Here is a 25506-nt window from a genome sequence, read left to right as displayed (position 1 = left end):
ATTAGTAAAAAAAAAAAAAGATTGATAAAAATATTTTTTTAAAATAATTATTATTCTTTTAAAAATTATGATTAAAACCCCACAGATAACCTTAAACAGCTGTATTCTATACTTTCACTTTCTGAAACATAAATTGAGTTCAAATCAAATGCAACATGTAAAAATCGAGCTGGTGCATCTTGATTGATGGGGTCACCAGAATTATTGATGCCAAAATGAGTCACGAGCCAAAAAAGGTTGGGAACCACTGCTATACGCAATGACAGAGGGAGCTTCAGGTGCCTCAAACCTCATCTCCTTGAACATAGTAAACACTGAGTCTTTCTTCATGATAGGAAGAGAAGTGTCACAGTAACTGTTCCATGTTTGTGTTGTGTGCAATCCTTCTGAAAAGTATGATCAATTGAAGAGCAAATCCATAAATACAGATTCCTCCTCTTAAAATCCAAGTAGGAGTCACCATGGAAAACAAGCAGACTGAATTTTTAATAACAATATGAACAAAATACTGAAGCCCCTAGAGTCTAGTGTTTCACTAAGTCCCCTCCTCCTTCTGTAAAGCACTATAAATCAATTCTGTACTTAACAATTATAATGAAATTGCATATGCACCTGTGACAGGAAACTCTACTTACTCATGTCTGAATATAATCATTTGGACTTTATTTATATCAAATTATTACTCACTTTTTCTATTTGTTAGGATGGGTTGATTATGATCATGCACAGTCGTCTTCTCTCCCTCACATCTATCCTTGACCTCATGACGTTTTGCATCCAGGTTGAGGAGACTAACACGGATCAGTTTGACTGTTGGACTCTTCTCAGCTCATTTTCTCTGCTCCGTTTTTATGTCTTCCTGTGTAAGCGCAATGCATGATGGTAAATGTCAACTGGTGAGGCCATTGGTGCATAATAATTCTCTCTATAGCCTAATTTCAGACAGCACAAGAAAAAAAAACCTCCCTATACAATGGACTAAGAGCAATCACAGTTCTGAATGATTTCTACCACAGCCACACAGTGCGTCACGTTTTTGTGTCCCCTGGAAACACTTCTGTTGTGTTGCATGTATTTACTTTAGTTTGTAAAACTCATTTAGTTGTATATATTTGCAGCTCATGTGTTGTCAACATGTTTTGTGAAGGTGCTCGTGTTTTGTCTGTCTGCATGGGTTCCTTGAGCTGCAGAGCGTCGAGCTCTCAGAGCCATTTCAACAAAAAAGCAATAAGAGAATCACTCAGGATACATGTCCATTAACTTCTTTATAAAAATAACCAGGAGCCATTTTCCAAAAAACAAAACAAAATCCTTTTGTGCAACAATGTGTGTTGTTGTTTAAAGCTTCATACATTATATTAATCTGAAGGCACAGCTGGTACAAGGCGTAAAGTACAGTGCATTTAAAAAAGAAATAAAAGAGCATCAAACTACACGTTCACAGTGTCACAAACACAAAGTAACACATGAAACAAGATAAGGATTTTCAGAGAGTTTCATCTCCAGCCAGTCGGAGCTCTGCTGGGGGGGGGGTCGCCGGAGGTTCAGGCTCAAAGAATCCAGATCTGTGTAAAACAACTGTCACAATGGTGCAAAGACCTGTTGCCTCATTCTCATGGAATGTGTTGATGCAGGTTGATATAGCAGATCGAAATTGTGCACATTTGTAGATTTGGTCTATTAATAGAAATACACAGAGAAAACACAAAGCATCATTAATTATCTTCTACTTTCTATCAGTTGCAAAGTTTCTTTACTGGCCTGTGGAGCCTGTAGCGTCTGATCCTCCAGTTCTGGTCCAGTTCTATTACCAAATGTGAGGGAGATTATGACGATTATTTGCTCTATGGCTCTGTGAGTCAGTTAAGAAGACACCACTCATAAAGCTACAGCCAGTTAGTTTAGCTTAGCATAAAGACTCAGCAAGAAACAGACAGCCTCTTCAAAATTAAGGAAATCTGCTTAGTGGCTCGTGAATTAATGAGTATTGTCCATTAGCACATTATGGACACATTATGGTGATCCTGACAAAAACCAAAGAGTAAATGTTGCAGGTTGCGTTTTTTAGGTTGCGGTTTCCCTGTTTCTTTATGCTAACATACTATAACCAGAGGCTGTAGCTTCATTAAAACATAGATATGAAAGTGCTATAAATCAATTATTTACATAAGATAGACAACTCTCTGGTTTCTGGCTCTGTACGTGTCACCTGTAAAACCCTCAGTCTTTTAGGGATTTCCTCACATCTCCAGGGTTCCAGTCAGATGTGGAAACTGAGATCAGTCAGAGCAGGAGGAACAATGAGATGAGATGTAATGAGATGAGATACAAAGTGAGACATCTTGAAAAGAGGAATACACCAAATACAAAAGACATAAAGAAAGTGAAACTGCAGATGTCAAACACTCTTCTCAGAGAGCAACGCTTCAGCGTGAAGCTCCTGTTCCCTCGTACTATACATGTAGAGGAACAGGTTTCAGGTCAAACTGTAATCAGACTCCAACGTGGTTCATCATCAGAGGTGAAGGCTGATCACTTCAGTCCTGACTGGTGTCAGGACCAGCTCAGTCTGGTTTGGCCCAGGTCCCTCTCTTGGGACTCAGGTTGGCATCAGGTCTTGTGGGAACCCGGGGACAGCAGCAGTGGAGCTGGAGTGTCTAGACTGGGCAAAGGCACTGAGAGAGGTCCATTCAGCCGGGAGGGAAACTGCAGGGAGAAAAATGGAGTTAGGCTCAGAAACACTCCACTATATCTGCTGTTGGTCTATGATGTGTCACCAAATGCATGAGATTGCTGGGGCATTCGGTGGTCGAGTAGTTAGAGCACACCACATGTTGGTACTGTATAGCGACGTTTGAAAGTATCACCACCTCCCCAGTTCTGTGTTTGTATTCAAGCTGACTGTATATTTGTCTTCGAACCATCTCAGATTCGCTTGGTTGGAAAGAAAGAAGACCAGTGTAAAGCAAATATCACAATCTTTCCATTTCTACTGTCACAGTTCTTAAAGGGATATTTCAACATTTTGGCAAATTCGCCTATTGCCATAATCCGTATAGTTTTAGGAGTATGTTCATTACCTTTAATTGTTGGTGCAAGCTGCTTTTAGATCAGCGGGGCAGAGACGCAAGCTACACGGTATTTCCACATTTTCCTCATCAAACTAAATACACAATCCAACAACTACAAAACACTCTGATGGACAAGTTGTGACCTGCACATTCGCCATGCTATGAAATAATAACATATAATTATGTAACATTACGACACATGAAGCAAATACTTGGAACTACTTTCGCTTTTAATGTCACTTAGCCAAGCAGCCATGTCTGGAATGTAGTTCCAGCTATATATTTGCCTCGAAAACAACTCTGTCTCGTAACGTTCCGTTATTATCTCATAGCGTGGTGAATGTGCAGGTCCCAATTTATCCACCAGAGTGTTTTGAAGTTGTTGGATTGTGTATTTGATGAGTTTGATGAGGGAAAGGCGGAAATACCGTGCGCCATGCAGAGCTCACGTCTCTGCCCCACCAATCTAAAAACAGCTTGCACCAACAATTAAATAATGAAACTACTGCTAAAACTATAGGGATTATGTTGAACTATCCCTTCCTAATATTAGGAAGTTTGACCAGAGTGATCTTAATAATATACACTCTGGTATCAGACGACTCAAACCCCTGAGTAGCACAGTCTCTGCTGAACATTAGTAGGAAATTATATCATTTCTGATACAGACATACTGTTTCCATCCACACAGGTGAGCGTCATCTGCTTTATCAGGACATTTTTTAACGTTGGGTTTGATTTTGCTGTTTCTGTTGTTTTCAGAAATTTCCAGTGAGTCAATGCTGGAAATATGATCCACAAGTGTAGCACAACGATCCACTCTGGGCCCAGTGTCGTTCCCAATCTAGGTCAACGATTTTGTCTTTTCTTCAACCAACTGTAATGTAATGTCTCCTTAAAGACATCAGCTTAAAGATAGTTAACAAATGCAAGAAAAAAACAAATCATGCTTTTAGAGGTTCAGTGCCCCCTGGTGGGCCACAGAAGTATTATAAGACCGCCAAAAAATAATTTGCAAAAACAGGAAAATTTTGGTGAAATATGTAATTTCATTTTAAAAAATTACATTTTGAATTCTTCACAATAAAATTATCGATCTATTATCTTTCACTATTTTTCTCAACTTTCTTTGGATCTGTTAAGTTGCTAACCAGCTGCTGTTCAGTTTTGATGTGCTAGTGTTGCCCATGAAAGCAATAGCTCAAAATGTGTGTGTGTGTCATTGAGTTGACATGGGAGGGGCTCCTGACCAACCAGCCCTCACCCTTTCCCCCAGAACCAACAGGAAGTTGCCCCCTCCTCTCATCCACACCAGAGCGGAAACATCTGCAGCTTATTTTGAAACCCTGGCACACGGTGAACCAGACAAACACACACGCAAACACACAACTGTGAAAACAACTGTAGAGGAGGTAGATGTGCAGCGTGGAGAGGCGACAGAGAGCCTCCAGTTATTGGTTTATAGACGGACAGAGGGAAGCAGATCTGGACTTGAAGCCATCAGTGATTTCTCACATCATAGTTGATCAAATTGATTTACATAAATACAGAGATGGACCTTGTGTGTTTGTGCTTGTGTGTACACAGCACTATAGTTTCCTTCCCTCCTCTACTTCAGAGACAAAGTCCTTGGTCCTTGTCCTTTGACAAACCAACACTCCGGACCTGGACCAGTGCACAACACACCTTCAGTTTTCATCTACACCTCACCTCTATCAACCACAGAGTTGGCTAAAATGAATCAGATTCAATGGGATTTTACTCATTGTCAGGGCCGTTGCTAGGATTCCTGGGCCCCTGAAAGAATACTAAAGTGGGCCCCTGACTTTTCCCACTTCTTTTTCTTAGACTAAATTATGTATTATTATCATTTTTTATTTAGCCTACTTTGTTGTGATGCTAATGCAGCATTACTATGAGTATTAGTCAGGGTCTTATGCAGAATAATTCAGTCATACAAAGATTAGACTACTGGGGTTTTTTCAGGCCCTACTGGGCGCTGGGCCCCTTATCATCACCTTTCTCCCCTATACAACGGCCCTGCTCATTGTCAGAAGCTCTTTTTGTCACCATGAGCTCAGACATGTGCTGCTGTGTAACATACAGTACAATCACAGCTTAATCCACTTTAAAGGTCCAGTGTGTAAAATGGGGGGGGGGCCGTGATATCTAGTGTTCAAATTCTAGATTGCAGCGCTTATTCACTCGCCCGCACTCACCCCTCCCATCAGCAAAGTGACGGTGGCCTCTGAGGACAAAACAACTTGTTTACCATGACTTGGACGACTGGGAGTATTTCAGGAGCATGGGGCGATGAGGTGAAGATCTAAACCATTTTACCATATGTCTGCTGTTTCCTCCTTCTTCTTGGTTTACTCTCTAAAGCGAGACCCTTGCTATATGTGTTTATAAAAGCAGAATTATAAGGCTACGAAAACCAAACTAATTTTATTTTATAGTGATTATACACTGATATAAATATATTCATGGGTAGTATATTCAGATTTTGCCAATAAACCTTGACAATTATTACACACTGGACCTTTAAGTGATTCCATAACTATAGGGCTCAGATAAGCAGAAAACATCAAAGTAAACCTTAAAGAGAAAACACATCTTCTCTCTTAAACCCTCTCTCTAGCTTTCTTTATTCCTCCTCCAATCACAGCTTCTCTCTGACGTCTCATCTCCCTCTTTCTGCTGCAGGCCCCATCAGAGCAGCCTATCTGGATGACACACAGATGGTCCTATCACACTGAAGCCTCCTGACCTTGTGCATCACAGCTGCATCCTATAAGAGGTGGGATGGTCCTTCACAGACAGAATGGAGCAGCATTGTAGTTTATCTATACGACTCTTCTGCAGCTCAGCAAAACTTCCTCACAACAGACTCTGAAACACTGGTTCCAGATACAATATATGACATTACACACGTACTGTACATTAACACTTGGACAGGCTTATTTATGTTTGTGTGTGTCCATTTTAAATGTATGTGTGTCTATGTATGAACTACACAGTATTTATTTTTGTACACAGGTTACTCTTAATCAGACAACCTGCTGAATAAAGGACTTTATAATAATATTATATGTACTGGTTGGTTTTAAGTGTAGCAGCCTGGTTCTGTTGTAGGTCTAGGGCTGAGGTGGGTCGGTTCAGGGTTGGGGTCAGTCCTGAGGATTTTCTAAGTCTGTAAATGCTTGTGTATGTGTATGAGCATTACCTGGAAGAGGGGGGCATGGCTCTGGAGCTGGGCGGGGCTGAGGGGTCCCACTGGACTCAGGCTGGACCAGAAGTGGATACTGGAGAGTAGAGGGCTGGGGGTGAGCAGCAGACCAGACGGAGTCTGCACAGACAGAAGCCCACAGTAAATATGAGAGGATGAATTCACCAAGATTCAGTCAGTGTTTGGTCTGGCAGCAGCAGAGCTGCACAGACTATGGTGAAGCTCAAAGCCAAGTCTGCCCTCTAGTGAACTCACATCCAGACAGATGGACTTGGCAGACTGACTCCAGGTCAGGAAACTGTTCATACACAATTCATCATGTCTGGTTTTCTCTCTCATTCTGTCAACAAAAACCTGGAGTTAAACCTCTGATCATTAACTTTCTTTCCTCTGTCAGAGCAGGGAGTGTTCAGTGTGTTCAGGTCCATCTGTCTGTCCCACGCTCATGGACACAATTTTTCAGTAACACTTTGATGAGACCTTGAGAGTGAGAGTAGCACCTACTAGCAAGTAACACTTATGGGTCACTGTGACATCTGAAAACACTTTTTAACCATAACTCAAAACTTCACAGAGTAATTATGACAAAATGTCACTTCAATGGTTCATATTATCTCTGACTCTGTAAACAGGCCGTGTCACCTGAAACTGAGCAGAGCAGGAGGTGATTCTAGTTTCTTTACGCGATGCTCCACAGACATGTAACACATGCAACCTAATTCTGCTAGATAAAGAAGTTCAGACTGTTAGAGGCGACCTGGCAGCCTGCGGGTTTAAGGCTCTGACCAGGAACCACAACGTCCCCGGTTTGCATCTGACTCATTGTGCATCCCCTCCCCATTTCCTGTCACCTCTTCGCACTGGCAGGCTGATAAAGAAATAAAATGAATTTAAAAACAACTTTTTGAGGCAGGAAACCAGCTGGAAGTCCTTCTGTAAAGAAATACAGGACTGTGTCTTTCTGATCCTCAAATCAAGGAACCACTCATGAACAGCTCAGGTTCATTTCCACTGAGCTTCTTCCACCAGGACCAATAACTGGTACCAGGTGGTTTCATGGAGTTTTATTTTGACAGGGTGCATTCACTAAAACCTAAAAACACATACAGAGTAGAGAGGGCACGGTTTAACACACACTTCTACTGATGCACACACACACACACACACACACACACACACCAGCATCTGACTCAGTGGATCAGTGCTGGATGCCTGAGCAGTCAGACTGTCCTGCTTTGGTCAGTGTGTTGTTGCCAGTGAATCAGGAGCTTCAGAAACATATGGCTTCACTTATGAACCTTCTCCCCCTCCTCCTTCTCCCCCTCCTCCTCCTTTCTTTCTGCTCACGTCTGTCTATCTCCTCCCCGTCTGATTTTCCTCATCTGCTCCAAGTCCTCCCTCTCTCTTCCCAACTCTGGTGTTCGAAGCGTGGCATTAAAACGTTCTGTGTGATGTCGTACCTGTGTGGTGAGGAAGGCGGGGGTCAGGGACCCTGAGGGCAGTGCTGGGCTGTTGAGGGCGATGGAGACTAAGTCACTTCCTGTCAGGAGGAGGGAGGGGGCAGAGATTTCTAAGCCTTTGGGTTTCCTGCTCCTCAGAGGTGTGCTATTGGCCAATCCCCTCCTGTCTAGTGTGGTGGAGGTCTGTGACCACTCCCTCTCTCTCTGACCTGATGACAGGTTCAGCGGTTGAGCGTTCTGCTCCGGCGCGCCGACGTCCGTGCTCTGGCTGCGGCCCCTCCACGGCGTGTGGGAGGGGCTTTGTGGTGGGGAGGAGGAGCAGGAGGAGGATCGCGCTTGCCGCGGAGACACCCTGAAGGTGTCGGTGGAGGACGGGGGCGGGGTGGGCGGGAGGGAGGAGTGGCCACGGTTGGTGATGAATCGGATGACGGAGGAGCTGTCGTCGTGGTGATCGGTCCTGGGCTCCATCTTGATGGGCCGCTGTGGTTCCAAGGAGCGCTGCAGGGAGCTGACGGTGAAGGAGGAGAACAGGCCGGACTGGAGAAACTCGTTTCTGCCGCCGACTTCATCCTCTTCGGCGTCAGGCTCTGATGTGGCCCCCCCACTCTCCTCGGTGGCGCGACCCGACTCCACCATTGCAGGGTCCATCTTCAGGATCTCAGGGAATGACACAAACTTGTAGACAAACTTCTGGCCAATCACCTTCTTGATGATGTTCTGCAGAGGAGATCAGACATGAGATTCAGAGATGATGAGGGAAAATACTGCGCGCCGTGCAGAGCTCACGTCTCTGCCCCGCCAATCTAAAAACAGCTTGCACCGACAATTAAAGGTAATGAACCTACTGTACTCCTAAAACTATAGGGATTATGGCAAAAGGCCATTTGCCAAAATGTTGAACTATCCCTTTAACGTATAAGTAGGCGTGTTTGTGTGTGTTTTGCGTACCTTGTCGTAGTAGTAGCGCAGAGCTCTGCTCAGCTTGTCGTAGTTCATGTTGGTCTTGTTCTTGCGCAGCCCCCACAGCTTGGCCACTTCCTCCGACTTGAGCAGCTTGAACTCACCGTCATTGGACGTCCAGCAGATCAGATGTTTGTGGCTTTGGTCGAGCAGAAGCTGCAGCAGGAACTGCCACAGTGTGATGGAGCTCTCCATGACGGGACCACACCAGAGACACAGGCAACCTGCCAGGGTTGATGAAGAATCAAAGTGAGTTGTTGGAACATCTCTGTTGGACCGATGCTCTCAGACCGGGAGGGAGGTCTCAAACGTTTTCACATCACATGTTTGTCTGCTTCGCAGAAGGTTTCATTACATCAGAAACTGTACATGTGGCTTATAGCTCTCTGTGGATTCATCACTGCAACTGGCCTTATTCATACACATCCTGCAGCTCTTTGATTGAAGTTTTACAGTATTAGAAACAATGTGATGACTGCAGCTTTAATATTCACAATAAAAGGTCTTTAAATCAGACTGTGTTTAATGCTCTGCATTTAAAGTGTCAACTCTGTTAAGGGGTTAAAGGGAAACAATCTAAATCTCAATCAATTTGTCCCCATGAGGCAATTGGCTGTGCAGCAAGACAACAACCAATAGCATAATAAATATATAATTAATAATACACAACTTATAAAAGAGTTAAAAGGATAGTAATAACAAGCTTTAAAGAACTAATAAAGATCAACATATCAGTCCAAAATAATTGTGATGTGCAGCACAGTAATGGAGAGAAGGAAGGAGAACGAGGGGAGGTGGGTGGAGAGCAGGAGGAGGACTGTTACCATCATCTCTGATGCAAAATCCACTAAAACCCACAATCACAGCACTGCTGACAGTGCACAACACCACCCCTGACTCAGACCGGGAATTTCCTGTCCCGGACCGTGAACCCACAAACAAACAACAACAATCGGCTTCACTGTGTGCTCCTGCTGCAAGATACGAAACCTACACCTCACTGACACATAAACAGGAGGGAGGAAACATCAGTGAGAGAAAAACTGCCAGTGATGCTGAGGGATGAGTGTGTGCATGCGTCCTCCATGTTTAAACCTTTGGGGAAGGTGGAGCTTTTTAGAAGAGGAGACAAATGAAACGCTAAATGAATGAACAGAGTTAGCTGTATTACCCACATGATGATTGAAATATTTTCATGCTGCAGTGAAGCCAAACTCTCTATTTTAGGTCCTATGCAATTAGCAACAATCATTCCTTATTCCTCCGTGGTTCCAATTACCCTTTAACATATTCACGTAAGCATCTTGACTTTTCCGTGTGACTATTATTTGAAATAGAAAAAGAAAATGAATTTGAGAGACTGTCTGCTGATGTTTTGAATTTGAATTTGAATTTATTTATTTAAGAAATGGGACAGTACATAATGGAAATTTATAATATAAATATGAATGAAATTATAGCCATATGGCTAACTTCCATCTCTTGTCCCATTGGCAGGTAGGTGTTAGGTAGGAAAACAAGAATTACAAAGCTTTAACAAAAAGAGAAGGAGAGAGAACAACAACAATAAAAAATAGAAAAAACACAACAACACAGAGTATGAGTTGGGGACCACATAAGATCAACTAGCAAGATGTTGAAATTCTATTGCAAAATGCTCATACAAAGAGCTACATTGTGCACTATACTGCTGGATTATATTGCACAAATGCCCGTAATAAAATGCTAATAAGTGCAGATTCTATTGCAGAATTCCCATAGTAAAGTGCAACAAGCATACAACAAACAAAAAACAAAGTATACAAACTTAGACATGTAGACAGGTTGAGACCTTTTGTGTGTTCAGCAGTGGTGTGTGGCAGCTAACAGGTACAGAAACTGAGGTTAACTGACCACGACATGGAGGTGGACAACATGTTCCTTTTCATTTATAGACACAAAACAATAAAATGTGTGTATGTGTGTGTTTGTGCATGTGTGTGTTGTAGAGAAAGAGAGGAAGATGGCCAGACATTGGTTGGTTTCCAGATGTTTCCATGGTGATAAAGCAGGATGTGGTCAGTGACCTGCCAAGACAAGCCTGGGTCTAACCGGCGTGTTTACCTGGAAACCAGACTGTAAGGCCGACTGTCTCTGTCTCTGTCTCTGTCTGTTCATCTGTCTGTCTCTGTCTGTGTCACATCAAAGTGCCTTAATGACAGGAAATACAAAACTACTTCCTGCCAAACCAACAACAAATATCTTGTGACTAGATTTAATTTGCAACCATGACAATATGACAGTGTGGAGACATTGCAGTTGCATCAGAAATCCCCATGGCAACCGTGTCATCCACCACAGTGGAGGTGCAGTGGAGCCAAAAAGTGATGTTAAACTACCTCCACTCACAACAACATATGGTTTAGCAATAATCCCTGTGATTCAAGATACAACGCAGCGTGAAGCCGTCTTCATGCCATTGTCTCTCTGACAGGAAACCAAGCAGCAGAGCTGTGAACAATGACCCAACAGACCCATCACCACAAACACACACAACCTGCCATATCCTTGCTTTCTTCTTCATGCACGTGGGTGTGTGTGCGTGTGTGTGTGTGACGGAGGAACTGGTGTCTGTCTAAATGAGGACTTCCTGTCATTCAGCTTCACAAGTGTCTTTTCCAGAGAAAGGCCTTCCTTCCCTCTCTGAGGCAGAGCTTCCTGTCACTGGGAACTGCCAGGAACACACACACACACACACACACACACACACCTGCATGTACACACATTTTTATCTTATCACATTTGTATAAAGCACTGGTGCTGTTAACACATAGCAGATGCAGAAATGATCAGCATCTGTGCTGATACTGTTCACTTGGCCAGTGTGATAAATAAACAGCAGGGAAATCCATCCGTCTATAAACTCTCTGCTCTCTCACACAATATGAACCATTCATGAACATTCTCATGCTCCAGACGTAAATCCATCAGATACACACTTGCAGTGTCTTGTGGACAGTCTGCAGACCAGCAGGCACAAACCATGGCATGATCCATATTCTCTGAGCTGCTTATTCCTTATTTTTGGAAGTGTGTGTGTGTGTGTGTGTGTGTGTGTGTGTGTGTGTGTGTGTGTGTGTGTGTGTGTGTGTGTGTGTGTGTGTGTGTGTGTGTGTGTAAGGGGGTGGGAGGGTGGGGGGGTTGTTGGAACTCAAATGATTCTTTGTTTTGCACCAGTGACTCATTTTCAAGATGTTGTCTGCTGCCAGCTTCAATCCGGAAGCGCATGGCAATTAGTCTGCGAGGTCCAGACAAACCAGAAAGTCTACTACTGGCTTTTAAAGGAGCCACGGCCGATTTTTTTTTTCCACAGCAGCGCGCTCACTAAGCGTTCTCCTTCTTCTCCTTCTTCTTCTTATTTCCAAATGTAGCGAAAACCAACTGGTGCGACTTTGCGCATTGTGCGTATACCAAAGCGCAGAGCCCCTGAAGTTTTGACACCGTTTGCGCACAGCGTTGATACTTTTACGCGCAGTTTTTAACACTTGGCGCGCGACTATGAAGTGTTTTCAAGTTTGACAGTGAAACATTTGAACATTTCAGAGAAAACAGCGACAGCTCACACAGATTCTGTCCTCTCTCCATTACGCACAAGCGCGCACAGAAACTTCAAAAGATGTAGATAGAAGGAAACATGCACCTACCTACCCAGCGGTGGACGGCAGCTGCTCCTCTGTCTCTCTGTCTCTCTCTGTTGATGTGGTGTGTGTGTGTTTGTGTCTTAAAGCGTAGAGTGTGTGTAGTGTCGGGGCTCCATGCTGCTGCCACTGCTGCTGACTGAAAGCGGATCCGCTGCTTTTCTCTCTCCCTCCTCAGAGCAGGAAGTCGGGACGCGCAGACGGAGAACCGGCGCACTTCCTCTGGCGCAGTATTCCCGTCTGTACACACACGCGCGCGCGCACACACACAAACGCGCACACACACACACACACAGAGAGAAAGAACCTTAATTTCCTATAAACACTCCTTTAAATCACTCCGTCACACACACACACACACACCTGAAATCATCCACTTAAAAAACATTTTCTCTCTCTCTCTCTCTCTCTCTCTCTCTCTCTCTCTCTCTCTCTCTCTCTCTACACACACACACACACACGGTCTGGTGCGCGCACATACAGCAAATATTGTAATTCCGTCTACACACAGCGTGAAGCCAACTGACAACTGACGTCACCCTTCCTGTTCACCGGGAGGGGTTCCTGTTCCTGCACACCAGAGGTTGCGCTACACTTTCTCGTTATCGGTCATTTTGACTGACGGGGTCATAAAAATTCCACCATAATCTATTTTTACCCGTCACTTTAATTAAAAAAAAAAAAGATAATAATGACATATTCAATAGCATTCAATTTTAATTCATATCAAGTCCAAACAAGCTGAACAGAGAATGATCCGGAGCAGAGTCTCATCTAACCGTGGGGCATTCAGTGAATGCGAGGGTCACTTTCTGCCACTCATCTGAATACAACGTATACGTGATGATGGTGCGGCCGCTTTTCTGATGCGTCGATACGTGAGACGTGATTGGTTGGTTCAATCTCCAACAACAGCCCTGTTTGAATGGGCTTTATGCACAGCTCCTGATTAATCCAGGTGTGTCTGATCATTGTGACTACTCAGACACACCTGGATTAATCAGTTTGTCCAATCATGTAAGACAGGAAATGCCTTAAATTCAGGAAGCAGCGGGACTGTGCATATGGGGTCAGCCGAGATGGCTGATGGCTGACCCCTATGGCTGACCCCATCAACTTGTGGGGGTGTTAAGGCTCTTCTCTGCTGGGTAAGTTGTTCGTAACAGTAGCTGTGTAGTGTAAATTCTCCAGGGTGCCTAATCAACGTTAAATAGCTGCAGCTTTGTTGAACTGACTCTTCAAATGACTTTTATAGGTCGACAGCATAAAACTGTCCCACCGAAAACTGTCGCTGACTTAAAAGATGGGGCCATATTGCTGAAAGTGGTTTATACACTGTCAGGTGGAGAAGTGTGTTGAGATGTTTGGTCTGTGTAAACAAGAGAAGGGTCACTGACTGATAGTCAGCCTTGCATTTAAACTCAACTCTTCCAGTGAGTGTGAAGGGATTTAATCAAACTTTTAAATAAAAATATTTAGAAAGTGGTACTGTTCTGTGCCAGAACTGCAGTCTTGCTGATCATCTCCCTCTCCAATGCATCTGTAGTCTCTCTCTGCGCACGATATTATGAACACTCTAAATCCCAGATGAGGAAAATGCAGCAGCGAATGATCAGAGATGACTTGCTGTGGGAATGAAAGGCAGAATACACAAAGTTAAGATCTATAATTGACATGCCAACATCCCATGGACTTTGGATAAGCAGTTGGAGAGGGAGATGATCAGCAAGACTGCAGTTCTGGCACAGAACAGTACCACTTTCTAAGTATTTTTTATTTAAAAGTTTGATTAAATCCCTTCACATCAAATGTGTCACAAACTTTGGGTGTTCAGATCTGCTCGGCATAATAATGCTTTTTTCATTTCTGTTTGCAATTTTGATTTCTTCAGAGTGTCACATTAACCAGTTGCAGTATCACTTTGTCTCAAGATCATGGATTTGTTCCCTGGTAACTTCTTCCCTGTCACCTTGGTCTTTCTTCAACTTATCCAGGTAAGTGTGCACTACAGTGCTCGGTCAATTTTTTAAATGTAGGTTTTTTTTTGTTTTTTTTACACTGTAGTAGTAACCCTTTCTGATGATGCCATGGTAACACCACTTACTGTAGGAAATCTTGTATTTTGTATGCAGATGAAAATATGTAATGCATACATTATACATGTCAAGACCTCAGTGGAAAATAAATTAAAGAAACTGCTTTGCTTTTTTGTCTTAGGTTACAAACACATCTTTATGCTCAGTGAGGAGGTGCTCTTAAGGTCTTTATTTTGCTTAAAATATCACAAAGTGGATGAGCTGACAGAAGAAAATGGTGTGCTGTCCTCTCAGGTAATGACACAAAGTTTCTTTTGTTGTAAAAGAATCTGATTCCTTAACTCATGCAACACTTGCATCCTTGAATATCAACATGAACAAACGCATCTTGCAGTGTGAATAGTTGGTGTAAAGTCTTTTCTATTTTTCTTCTCAGATGAGAGCAGCCTGTTCACAGTTGGCTGTCTTTGAGTTTCTGTCAGCCTCCCGACTCTGTCTCAAACATCAGCTCAGGAGGAGTGGACAAGCAAAGCGAGCCACCTACAGTCTTAGCTCAACCAAGCTAATGCTCAAAAGGTAGCATAGGGTCTTAACAATATATACTGTGGTTAATGTTTTCGGTGTTTCTAAATGATTCCAATATTTTTCATCAATGTACAGGGTCATCCCAGTACCCTAGCTGAATTGAATCAGTTTAAAAAATGCTTTTAGGTGTTTTTTTTTTTTTCTCTTAATTTGCAGTAGTATGTACTATATAATGTAATCTTGGAGAAACTTAGAGGTCAGAAGATACTGTTTACTGATAATTGGTGTTTATACTATGATCAAGTTAATAGTGAATGATACTGCCATAGTATAGCCTACATCTGTCACTGCTCTTAAAAAGAAAGAAACTCATGTTAAGCTTTAAGCAATTTACTGATGCTCTATTTGTCTCTTTCTCACATTTTGTTTTATCTCAATTTCACAGAAAAAGGTGAGGGCCAGCTGCCCTCGTCCCCTCACCCCTAAAAACAAGAATGTGGACCGTCGGCTCACAGCTTCGGCCTGCTCTCAGTCCAGTGAGTGTAGTATATGCACACGCATAAATAGCCTATATTAATTTACTGTTGGGTTGAAAATGAGAGAGGGTGACAAACTTTCTTTCATATTACTGTGGAATATGTTTTTTTCATGCAAGTGTCACTTGTTCTTGCAGGCTGACCGGAAGCTGTCTATGGCGTTCTGTATTGCGAAACACCCCCAACAAGCAACAACTACCTGAAGAAAAGGCTGAATAAACTACGCAGCTCTACCAGAAAATCTCCAGGAAAAGCCCCCTCAGGAAACTGCTGATCAACTTATGATGTTGCCCAACGTTTGATTTCACCTCCATAGTTCCAAAGGACTCAGCGAACTACATTTTAATTGAATCTAAATAATAAATTATTGTGTTGCAAAATTTTCATTGGTGTTTTTGTTTTCATTTGTCCTTCCATACAGCCTCATAGGTACCAGTTCTTTGACCTTCCCTCTGCAGCATTTGTACTCCCTGGTGGGGGGAGGGGAAAAAAAAAAGATTCTACATTTCATTTAATCAAACCAAAACTCTTGTTCCAAGTCTGATTACAAAACCAATATTGTTCACTTGCCCCACACTTATCAGAATTTTCAGACATTTTTATTTGGGCTAGTTCTTCTTGGGGATAAAATCATCAGGGTAGAGTGACTGATTTTGTGACAGCCTCATGACCCACCTTCCCTTTTTTTTAATCCCACCCTGGACCTGATTAAGACATTAAAGTTGAATATTTCATCTTTCTTCACCTAACCATTTTTTATATTTGAGCTCACAGTAATGGATCATACTTTTGGTGAAAAATCAGCACTGTGTTTATCTGACAATAATGTAAAATGCTGTGACAATAGGCTACATAGCTATCCCAACTTTTGTCTCACACAAACTGACCTTGCTGGTCGTCCTACAGCCTCAATAGACACCAGACTGTAGCTAGTCTGGAGACATAAAAAAAAGGGTCTATTAACATACAAAAAAGTAGGAATCCCACTATTTACTACTGATAAAAGAAAATATACGAAGAAGAATAAAGGAACAATCCCAGGTTTCTGTCCAGCACTTTGAGCAGACTGCCTCTATCTCTGGGCCAACTTTTATAGTTTCTTCATCAACTTGTCTTCTAGACATTCTTTCAGTGACGTTAGGGTTGGTTTTATACAGTCTCTATATTGAAGCCGCGTAGACCCAATAAATAGATCCTGCCAATTTCCGTTATCAATTTAGAACACTCTTTATTAGTAGGCTACATAAATGACTTTAATTTTTGATCCCGAAAAAGGGGCAGAGTGAGACGTCCTGTTTAGCTCGCCTCTCTGGTTGATGTCTCTTTGGCCCCGCCCCCATCTTTGAAACGTCAACAGCGCCAAACTTGGGGCTTGTAACGGGAAGATGACCACTGATGCAGGAGCGCCGCAATGGAAGAAAGTCCACCCTGTTACAGGTGTGGTACCTCGCTCCAGACATGGACACCGGGCTGCGGCGATACGGGAGCTGATTGTTGTGTTTGGCGGCGGGAACGAAGGGATAGCGGAGGACCTCCATGTTTACAATACTGGTAAGCTAATGTTAGCCGGAGGCTAACTAGCAAGTTAGCGGGTAATGTTTTTAGCATGCAAAAGGAGCTAACGTTTGCCTGACTGGTGTTCGGCAGCTGTGTCGCAGTTGTTGACGGTAATGTGGCTTTGTTGTTGTAAACTGGGCACTACCGGGAGCTGAACAGCGGTTCCTCTGCTCTGCAGACCAGCTAGCTCCAGTCCCCACTTTTCTCTGAGGTCAATACATGCAGCGGTGTCGGTTATTGTTGTGTTAACTGATGACACAATGTCGAGTAACGTTAACGTTAAAGCAGGTCAGGGATGAAAACGTCGTTTAGGCAAAGCTTTAAATAAACAAGATGCTATAAAATGATGTATTGTTGTAAATGCATGTGTTACAGAACGTTTGTCTAAATACAGTAAATAAGTAAGTAAATAAACTAGTAAGTTTAACTACCTACATTTTGCTGTAACTTTCTGGTCGTTCATTTGTGCACAGGGATTCAAGTACTTAGATTTTTTTTTTAAATCATTTTTGTCTTGCCAACTTTTGAAAATACAAACAATCAAAGCAATGTAAGGGAAGGAATATCTTTATGAGTTACCTGTTCACACAGCTGCAGTGTCTCTATGGCTAAACCTCCTGAACTGAGAGAGAATCACGACATTCCAGCATTTTCCCAGAAACAGTGTGTTATTTTAGTTTTTTGGTTAATGTATGACCTGTGATCAAGTAGACTAAACTCAGCTGAGTGGAATTATTAGAGCGCACATGACTCTCTGTATTATATTTTACTTTATTATCACATATACATGGTCTGCCTGATCATGATCAGTAGTTTGTAACGAAATAGTTAACTCACGATACGAAATACCGTACTCACGATATGATATAAAAAATGAAAAGAAATTACCTAATGTAGATTCGCGTCACAAATTTTTATTGATGAAATTACAATTTGGCTGCAAAAGTTGGAGACAGTGTGTGGGAGCGTTTTGCTTCACAAAGGAAGAATGAAAACAAATTTACCAGTCTCACTAGTTCTTTTTTATTATTTCTTAAAAGTTTTGAAAGCTTTTGTCTTGTTTTGGCCTTTATACTTTCAACTCAAAATGCATTTTAATTCGTGCATCTTTGAATTTTACATTACCGTTTTGTTTTATTTCGAGATAACTAGCAGATTATGTAAGATACATAATCAGCTATCTAAGTAGTGTCCAGCACTATTGGAGAGTGAAGTTGTCGGTAACAATAATAAGTACTCACTATTAAGCATTAGTTAAGCATTAAATACTGAATTCTTCATTTATAACACATGAATACTCATTAGTATGTAGTTTATAAACGCAGTTAAAAATGTTTTACTCATCATTGATAAGTACTAACTGTATTTATAAACTACATACTAATGAGTATTCATACGTTATAAATTAAGAATTCAGTATTTATTAATGCTTAGTAGTGCATACTTATTATAAAGTGTTACGTTATGTCTAGATAAGACTTATCTCAGTGTGGCACTAATAGCTTTGCCTGTGAGAGTTGGTTGCAGATGGATCAGGATCTCCTCTTTAATGCAGTGACTGTTGTCTGCTCTCTCTTCCAGTCTCTAAGCAGTGGTTCCTGCCTGCAGTGAGGGGTGACATCCCCCCTGGTTGTGCCGCCCACGGCTTTGTATGCGAAGGAACTCGAGTGCTCCTCTTTGGCGGCATGGTGGAATATGGAAAATACACCAACAGCCTCTATGAACTTCAGGTACCGCTGTCACATTTGTTCTGTATTGATCCTCGTGATGTAATGTAGCAGATTATAAAATCTCATTTTTGGCACTGTGTGATTCAGGCTAGTCGCTGGCTGTGGAAGAAACTGAAGCCCAGAGCACCCAGGAATGGCTTACCTCCCTGCCCTCGGATTGGTCACAGCTTCACTCTAGTGGGTAATAAGTGTTACCTGTTCGGGGGCCTGGCCAATGACAGCGAAGATCCCAATGGGAATGTACCAAGGTAAAGTGCAGATATGAATCATTACTTTACTGTACTATTCTTTATAAAACAAGGGACTTATTGAATAAGAAATATCTGCATATTATTCTCTTATATTGCTATATACTGTATGACATATTGTGTTGAGGTCTGGGGAAATGTATATGAAAGAAACATAGACCCTATAATTAAACTTCAAAAAAGAGTAATTAGAATAATAAACAAAGCGTGTTATTGTGAACCTACTAACCCATTATTTATAAGATCATGTGCATTGAAATTTTCAGATATTGTGTTCTTAAAAACAATGGAAATAATTTTTCGAGTAAAGAATAACAGCCTTCCAGTTTGTATTCTTCAGTTATTTAAATTAAGAAAAGGAAACTATAATTTAAGAGGGTTATTGATTTCTGAAATGTGTAAAGTGAAAACTTTAAAAATGTAAAATGCAAATGTGTTTCAATTTTGGGAATAAGCTCAGTGATGAGTTGAAGTTATGTAGATCTCTGTTGACTTTTAAGAAAAGTAAAATATATAGATAAAATGTAAAATAATTAATAATTATAAATACAGCAATGATAATTTTTGTCGTATTATATTGTACTATTGATATTCTAGGTCATTTAATTCTATGGAGTGTATAGGATAGGCAAATAGCCTATTCCTTTTCTGATTTTTTGTGTCTGAAATGTATGGTTGCATGTGGCTAAACTGTCCACACAAAACGGTTGATTTTGATGCTGGTTTTATGTGACTGAAATAAACAATTTCATTAATTCAAAATATAAATATATGCTCCCAGTGCAAATACAATGTCAGTGTTGAATCTAACTGAGCAGCACGGAGATTGTACAGTTTGGCAATGACCTTTTTTTTCTTCTTTGACCTTCTCAGGTACATGAGTGACCTTTATGAGCTGGAGCTGCAGTCGTTGTCCGGGGCGAGAGGCTGGAGCATCCCAGAAACAAAAGGTGGAGGTCCTTCAGCGCGGGAGTCTCACAGCTCGGTGGCTTACAGCGGCCACAGCTCCACCAAGCTCTACATCTATGGAGGGATGCAAGGATGCCGGTTAAGCGACCTGTGGCAGCTTGACCTTGGTAGGACAACCTTCTCTTTCTGGAGGGAAAACTAGAACTCTATTCATCCATACAGTTTTGTGCGGACTTAAATGCAAAACTATGGTTTATTTACATGTTGGTACGTCTTAAAGGAAGCAAGAAGGAGTTGTTTGGAATATTTAAATGATCTCATCTTTAACCCTCACTCTTGTTCAGACACTATGGTGTGGTCAACGCCTCAAACAAGAGGTTCCATGCCACTTCCCAGAAGCCTTCACTCTGCTAATGTCATCGGGAACAAGTGAGGGATTCACATTAACAGATATAATCTTGAACTCTTGTGCCATCAAAAGTCCTCTCTCTTTGACTCTCTCTTCATGTGTCGCTCTGTCTGCAGGATGTATGTGTTTGGAGGCTGGATTCCTCTTTCAGAGTGTGATGAAGACGATGATTTAGAACCCAAGTGGATCTGCTCCAACTCTTTAAATGTGCTCAACTTAGGTCAGTGCTTCTCACCAAGATATGTCATTGAAACGTTGTCATTCTCATGATGAAACTGTGAGCAGGTTCACTGTTGCCTTGTTTTCATACTACAGAGACAATGAGCTGGCACAGCTTGGGTCCAGAGGAGCAGGACGACATCGAGTCCCAGCTGCAGAGCCAGGGACCCCAGAGTGACGACCCGTACGCCTGCAGGCCCAGAGCCAGGGCCGGCCACTGCTCCGCCGCCGTGGGCTCCAGGCTCTACATCTGGAGTGGCCGTGATGGATATCGTAAGAGCTGGAACTACCAGGTCTGCTGCAAGGATCTGTGGTACCTGGAGACAGGTGAGGACTCCTTTACAAGTGAGTGACACAGCCACACACAAAAAAACAGTGACTCAGGATTATAATCTGTGCTCTGTACCAGATAAACCAGGCCCTCCAGAGCCAGTGCTGCTCATCAAGTCCACAGTCAGCATGCTCCATGTGGCATGGCGCCCCCTGGCTGCAGCAGACTGCTACATCCTTCAAATCCAGCCAGTGTATCCTCCAAAGAGCAGCAATCCACTGGGCAAACTGGGTGATCCCACACAGACAGATACACAAGAGGGAAAGGATAAAGATCCTGCAGGTGAGAGGAAAGCAGATATATGTAGCTCATGATTTTATTTTAATTTTATTTCATAGTTATTTATTTATTTATTTATTATTATTTAATTCTCTCCCACCATGATTCTTATAGTACACACACAGTGATATAAGTGTCTATGGATGCACAGATTATATCTATATATATTTTATATATATATTTAGAATGTTGACTAAGCATAGGTGGTTGCATATGTGTATGGACATGTAGGTATATATGAGTATACATCCTCTTTTTTCCTTTACTTTTTCTAGTAGTATTGTTATTAATTATGTATTTATTCATTTTATTTTCATCATTATTATTGTTAATGTTTAAAAAAAGATGTGTAGCTCTCTTCCAGGTGAATGTTTCTGCAGCGTGTCAGTGCAGGACGGGGGGAAGGACAAAATGGACGTAGTACCTGTCAGGGTGAAAAACATCAACTTTGTGTCATTACACTAAAACCTTGCTTGACTGTCTTCTCTCAGGTGTACAGACCCTTCAGACTGAAAATGAAAGAACCACAAATAGAGAGGAGAAGGTTTCAACTCAGGTAGGTGTGACTGACCTAACAAATAATACATGTCTGGAGTCAGATGCAGTGAACAGCTAAGCCTATGTTGTTGTTTAGGTGGAATAATACGCCAGTGGTGCTTCCTGTTTAAAACAAAAAAGTCTCATTCTTAAATTTCCTCCTTTAATTTCAGGATATTTCGGTACAGCAGGAAACTTCATTGAAATCCTCAGAGAGCCAAGGACCAGGGGGGAGGAGTGCTGCAAGAGACCCCAAGGTCTCAGACCCCAAGAGCTGCTGTAAGTCCTGTCAGGATCCAGTCTGCCCTTTAACTGGGATAACCAGAATGTTCAGCTCCACACATGTAAACCTAGACCAAGACAAAAGTTGGACTGTGTGTGTTTGATGTTAGAGGACTCCACCAGTGAATGTTTTTACTGGTGCAGTATTAGTTCTGTTGAGCTGATGAAATGTGTTTCTGCTGTGTTGTGTTTGTTGTAGCTGCTGGACATGAGACATCAGCAGCAGAGGTCAGCAGCTCAGCTCAGCATCAGTCAGGTAAGGATGAAGCTCATGCTCAAATGTCAGTCATCAACTTACTGACTCAGCTCCAGAAGCTCAATGTGGACTTCTTTTTTTTTTAAATCTTTGACAGACAAACCTGTTTCCACCGACAAGACAGCAGATTTCTATGCCCATATGGATCAGGTGAGGTTCACCTCTGAAGGGACTTTTTAGACCTTTTGATTTGGTTTGGTCCAAACTAAGAACTGTCACCTCTGGGTTCAGCAGGATTCAGGCCAGGCCGTGTGGTTTGACGTGGGTGTGTTCAAAGCCCTCTTCTCTGAGGTCAGCCACTACTTCCTCCCTGCTGACAGTGACCAGGTGATGTCAACCATCGGCTGCCGGCCCCCAAATAATAAAGAGGTAAAAACCCACAACAGCATCCTCTTGCTGTTCCTCTAGTTGAGGATAATCCACTCATCGTCTTGTCTGTGCTTTCTCTTCCCATCAGCCCCACCACCAGAGGAAGCTGCCAGGGCCTCAGGACTACGAGGGCAGAAAGAAGCAGGAGCTCAGTCCAGGTCAGACCTACAGGTTCAGGGTCGCGGGCATCAACTGCTTCGGCCAGGGAGACTTCAGCTCAGTCAGCGAGTTCAAGACCTGCCAGCCTGGTTTCCCTGGAGCGCCCTCTGCTGTCAAGATCACCAAGGTGGTGTGTGAAGTTTTTTCTGAGCGAGGGATGTCACGATTATAGATTTTCTTTGTACGGTTATTGTCAGAGAAATAATCATGGTATTACGATTATCACGATTATTATGCATTAATTAATTTCACAACATATGAATGTGTAAAATCAAATACAGTCAAAATATAATTACATTACAAATTTTTACACTACATATTTTAAGTATCTACTATTCATATATAACCAATTATTAATCCTCCAGGGGAAGTGTGTTAAATATTCAAATCATTAATTGTCATCTACTGTATACCAAGTTTATTTTAATTGTTTGTTTTTTTATCACAAATGAGACGCTACCATTTAAATTCCTACCAATTGTATGTTATGTTAGGTAAATGGACCAGTATTTCTTACATTTACCTTAACCTTTGTGCACGTCTGCCTCTGTGTTTCCAACATAATCTTTTTTGGAAAGTGACAGTATTTAAGAATCTTTAAGATGAATTAATTGTGGCATTTAATACCGCGATTAATTGTGAAAACAAGTAATCGACAATAGACATCCCTATTCTGAGCACATCAGGATGTGGAGATGGGTGTCACGCTGATAAAAAAAAAGAAGAGCTGTGTTATTCTAATCCGTCCTCTTCTGTTCAGGCCAATGATTCAGTCCACATCACATGGGAGTCTCCGCCCTCTCCGTCGGGCCGCATCCTGGAGTACTCCATGTACATGGCGGTGAGGAAGAGCCGCTCTAGTACGTCGGAGCGTCCGGGACAGATGGCCTTCATCAGGATCTACCGCGGCACTAAAACGTCGTGCTCCGTCAACTCCACCCACCTGGACGACGCCCACATCGACTGCTCCGCCTCCAACCGGCCAGCCGTCGTCTTCCGCATCGCCGCCAAGAACGAGCAGGGCTACGGCCCGGCAACGCAGATCCGCTGGATTCAAGGTGGGTGAGCTTGTTGTTTCTAGTCTCCACTCACTGGTCCCCGTGGACAGACGCCAACGTTGTTCCTCCTCCTGTCCTTTCAGATCCCTGTAAACTGCGTTCATCCGCATCTAAAGCAGACAACAGCGCTGACGCTGACCAGGACGCCGCTGACAGGTAACCACATTCAGGGGTTAAAGTAATCCGTCGCCACGACGGATTTCCGTCAATGAGAAAAAATGAGGGGAGAAAAAAAGGCTACACGTGTTTTTGTTGTGGTTTACTAACGCTGCTCTCAACCAATAAAACTAACTGAAGTAAAAAAGTAAGAGTGTGGGGGATATTTTTCGCACTATCTGGCAACCCTGGCCTGCCGTATGAGCCCGGTGACGTGACTGTCACTCGCTGGAGGCAGATACCGGTCTATACCAGTCTATACCGGTACGTAGTAGCGTTGGGTCTCCTGCAGCTGTTGACGTCGGCACAAGCGGACCTGTTGGTCATATGTTGGTCCGCCGCCGCGGTCTGAGCGGACGTGGCGGCGCGCATTCGTTTTTGTTTTTTTTTACCGTGCATGTCCGCGGTGCACCGCTGCACGGACAAATAGCAGAGGAAACGGGCCCTTGAATGGCTGGTCCAGACCCCTAGATTAATGCCTTGAAATTTGTTTTTGCTCCCCACTAGACCAGTTCTGAGTTCAGTTTAAGTTTCATACACTCCAGCCATTCTTGCCTTGTTGCCATACAATGATAGGGGAACCTTAGTCAGTAGGCCTACTCAATGTTTTTTTTTTCTATCTGAAATAGAGTACACCAGAATGAACACCAGAGTACACCAGAATGTTCTTCTCAGAGTAGCCTACACCAGAATGCTTCATTTATGTGTTAAAATCACAATTTTTTTCCCCCCCAGACCCCCCTACAGGGATTTGGTGACTCACCTTTTTGACCACTTCAGAGCTTGCAGGCAGTGTGCATCTTCAGGTTTATGCATATGCAGAATCATTTATTGAAGAATCAAAGAAACAACACTTTTAGAACAAGGTTCCTTCATCAGGTTTATAATACAAGGCAAAAATGACGACAATAATGCACACCGGACGAAGGAACGCTGAGTGGGGGGGGGGGCTTGCAAAATAAATTTCAGTCAAAAGATTTTTTTTTGTTTTAACCCCTGCACATTAAACTCATGTTTTCTCTTGAACTTTATATTGAAAACCTGCCTTCACATGTTCTTTTTTTCTTTTTTCTTTTCCCGCAGCTCCAGCTGAAAAGGTCGGGTCCAGTGAAAGTTTGGGGAACAGACTCAGGGAGTGATGTACGCCGTTCAGATGTTGTATGATATTACCCAGAGAGTTTTGTTAATTTATTTTTTTACATATTTAATTATGCCATTGTAAATATATGTACAGTTTCACAGAATGTGAAACCACTTGGCTATTTTAGTAACACTTTGTGAAATAATACTATGACATGGTGTAGACCAAACTACAACTGTTACCACTATTATTTAAAAGTCTTTCCAGGTTAGAATTGCCTTTGCACTAACTTCACCACCCACTAATACTGTGTCCTGTCTGGGAGTGAAACACAGGTGGTGAGAAGCTTTCAGTGGACCACTCTAACAATCTCAATCCTAACCATCCAGATTTAAAATGTGGATCATCTGAATGAAGGAATATTGTTTTTTA

The 25506-nt window shown here is 42.4% G+C and overlaps 2 protein-coding genes across 6 annotated transcripts; one reads left to right on the top strand and one right to left on the bottom strand.

Moving 5' to 3' along the window:
* Nucleotides 1-1246: 1246 nt before the first annotated feature.
* On the bottom strand, nucleotides 1247-12538 carry LOC146962783 (ETS domain-containing protein Elk-3-like). 3 transcript variants are annotated; one of them, XM_085769124.1, is made up of 5 exons: nucleotides 12400-12538; nucleotides 8709-8944; nucleotides 7761-8477; nucleotides 6298-6420; nucleotides 1247-2706 (listed from the first exon to the last, which is right to left on the bottom strand). In XM_085769124.1, exons 2-5 carry the CDS (start codon nucleotides 8913-8915, stop codon nucleotides 2611-2613), a joined length of 1143 nt encoding a protein of 380 aa, XP_085625250.1. In that variant the 5' UTR covers nucleotides 8916-8944; nucleotides 12400-12538; the 3' UTR covers nucleotides 1247-2610. The 3 variants fall into 3 exon arrangements, with proteins under 3 accessions (XP_085625250.1, XP_085625248.1, XP_085625247.1); XM_085769122.1 differs by having other exon boundaries at nucleotides 12404-12538; XM_085769121.1 differs by having other exon boundaries at nucleotides 12408-12538.
* Nucleotides 12539-16820: 4282 nt separating this feature from the next.
* Nucleotides 16821-25366, top strand: hcfc2 (host cell factor C2). Of its 3 annotated transcripts, none has more exons than XM_085769004.1 (17): nucleotides 16821-17045; nucleotides 18633-18781; nucleotides 18869-19029; nucleotides 19903-20105; nucleotides 20283-20367; nucleotides 20464-20567; nucleotides 20663-20893; nucleotides 20976-21179; nucleotides 21668-21732; nucleotides 21887-21992; nucleotides 22195-22251; nucleotides 22349-22401; nucleotides 22483-22620; nucleotides 22709-22906; nucleotides 23540-23837; nucleotides 23921-23993; nucleotides 25077-25366. In XM_085769004.1, exons 1-17 carry the CDS (start codon nucleotides 16880-16882, stop codon nucleotides 25084-25086), a joined length of 2301 nt encoding a protein of 766 aa, XP_085625130.1. In that variant the 5' UTR covers nucleotides 16821-16879; the 3' UTR covers nucleotides 25087-25366. The 3 variants fall into 3 exon arrangements, with proteins under 3 accessions (XP_085625130.1, XP_085625131.1, XP_085625132.1); XM_085769005.1 differs by having other exon boundaries at nucleotides 16832-17045; nucleotides 22486-22620; XM_085769006.1 differs by having other exon boundaries at nucleotides 16832-17045; nucleotides 21668-21738; nucleotides 21905-21992.
* Nucleotides 25367-25506: the final 140 nt, after the last annotated feature.

The sequence above is a fragment of the Trachurus japonicus genome, chromosome 23 (assembly GCF_045865225.1).
Source record: "Trachurus japonicus isolate A0001 chromosome 23, Traja_1.0".
Lineage (NCBI taxonomy): Eukaryota > Metazoa > Chordata > Actinopteri > Carangiformes > Carangidae > Trachurus > Trachurus japonicus.
This window is presented reverse-complemented; position numbering and strand designations above follow the sequence as displayed.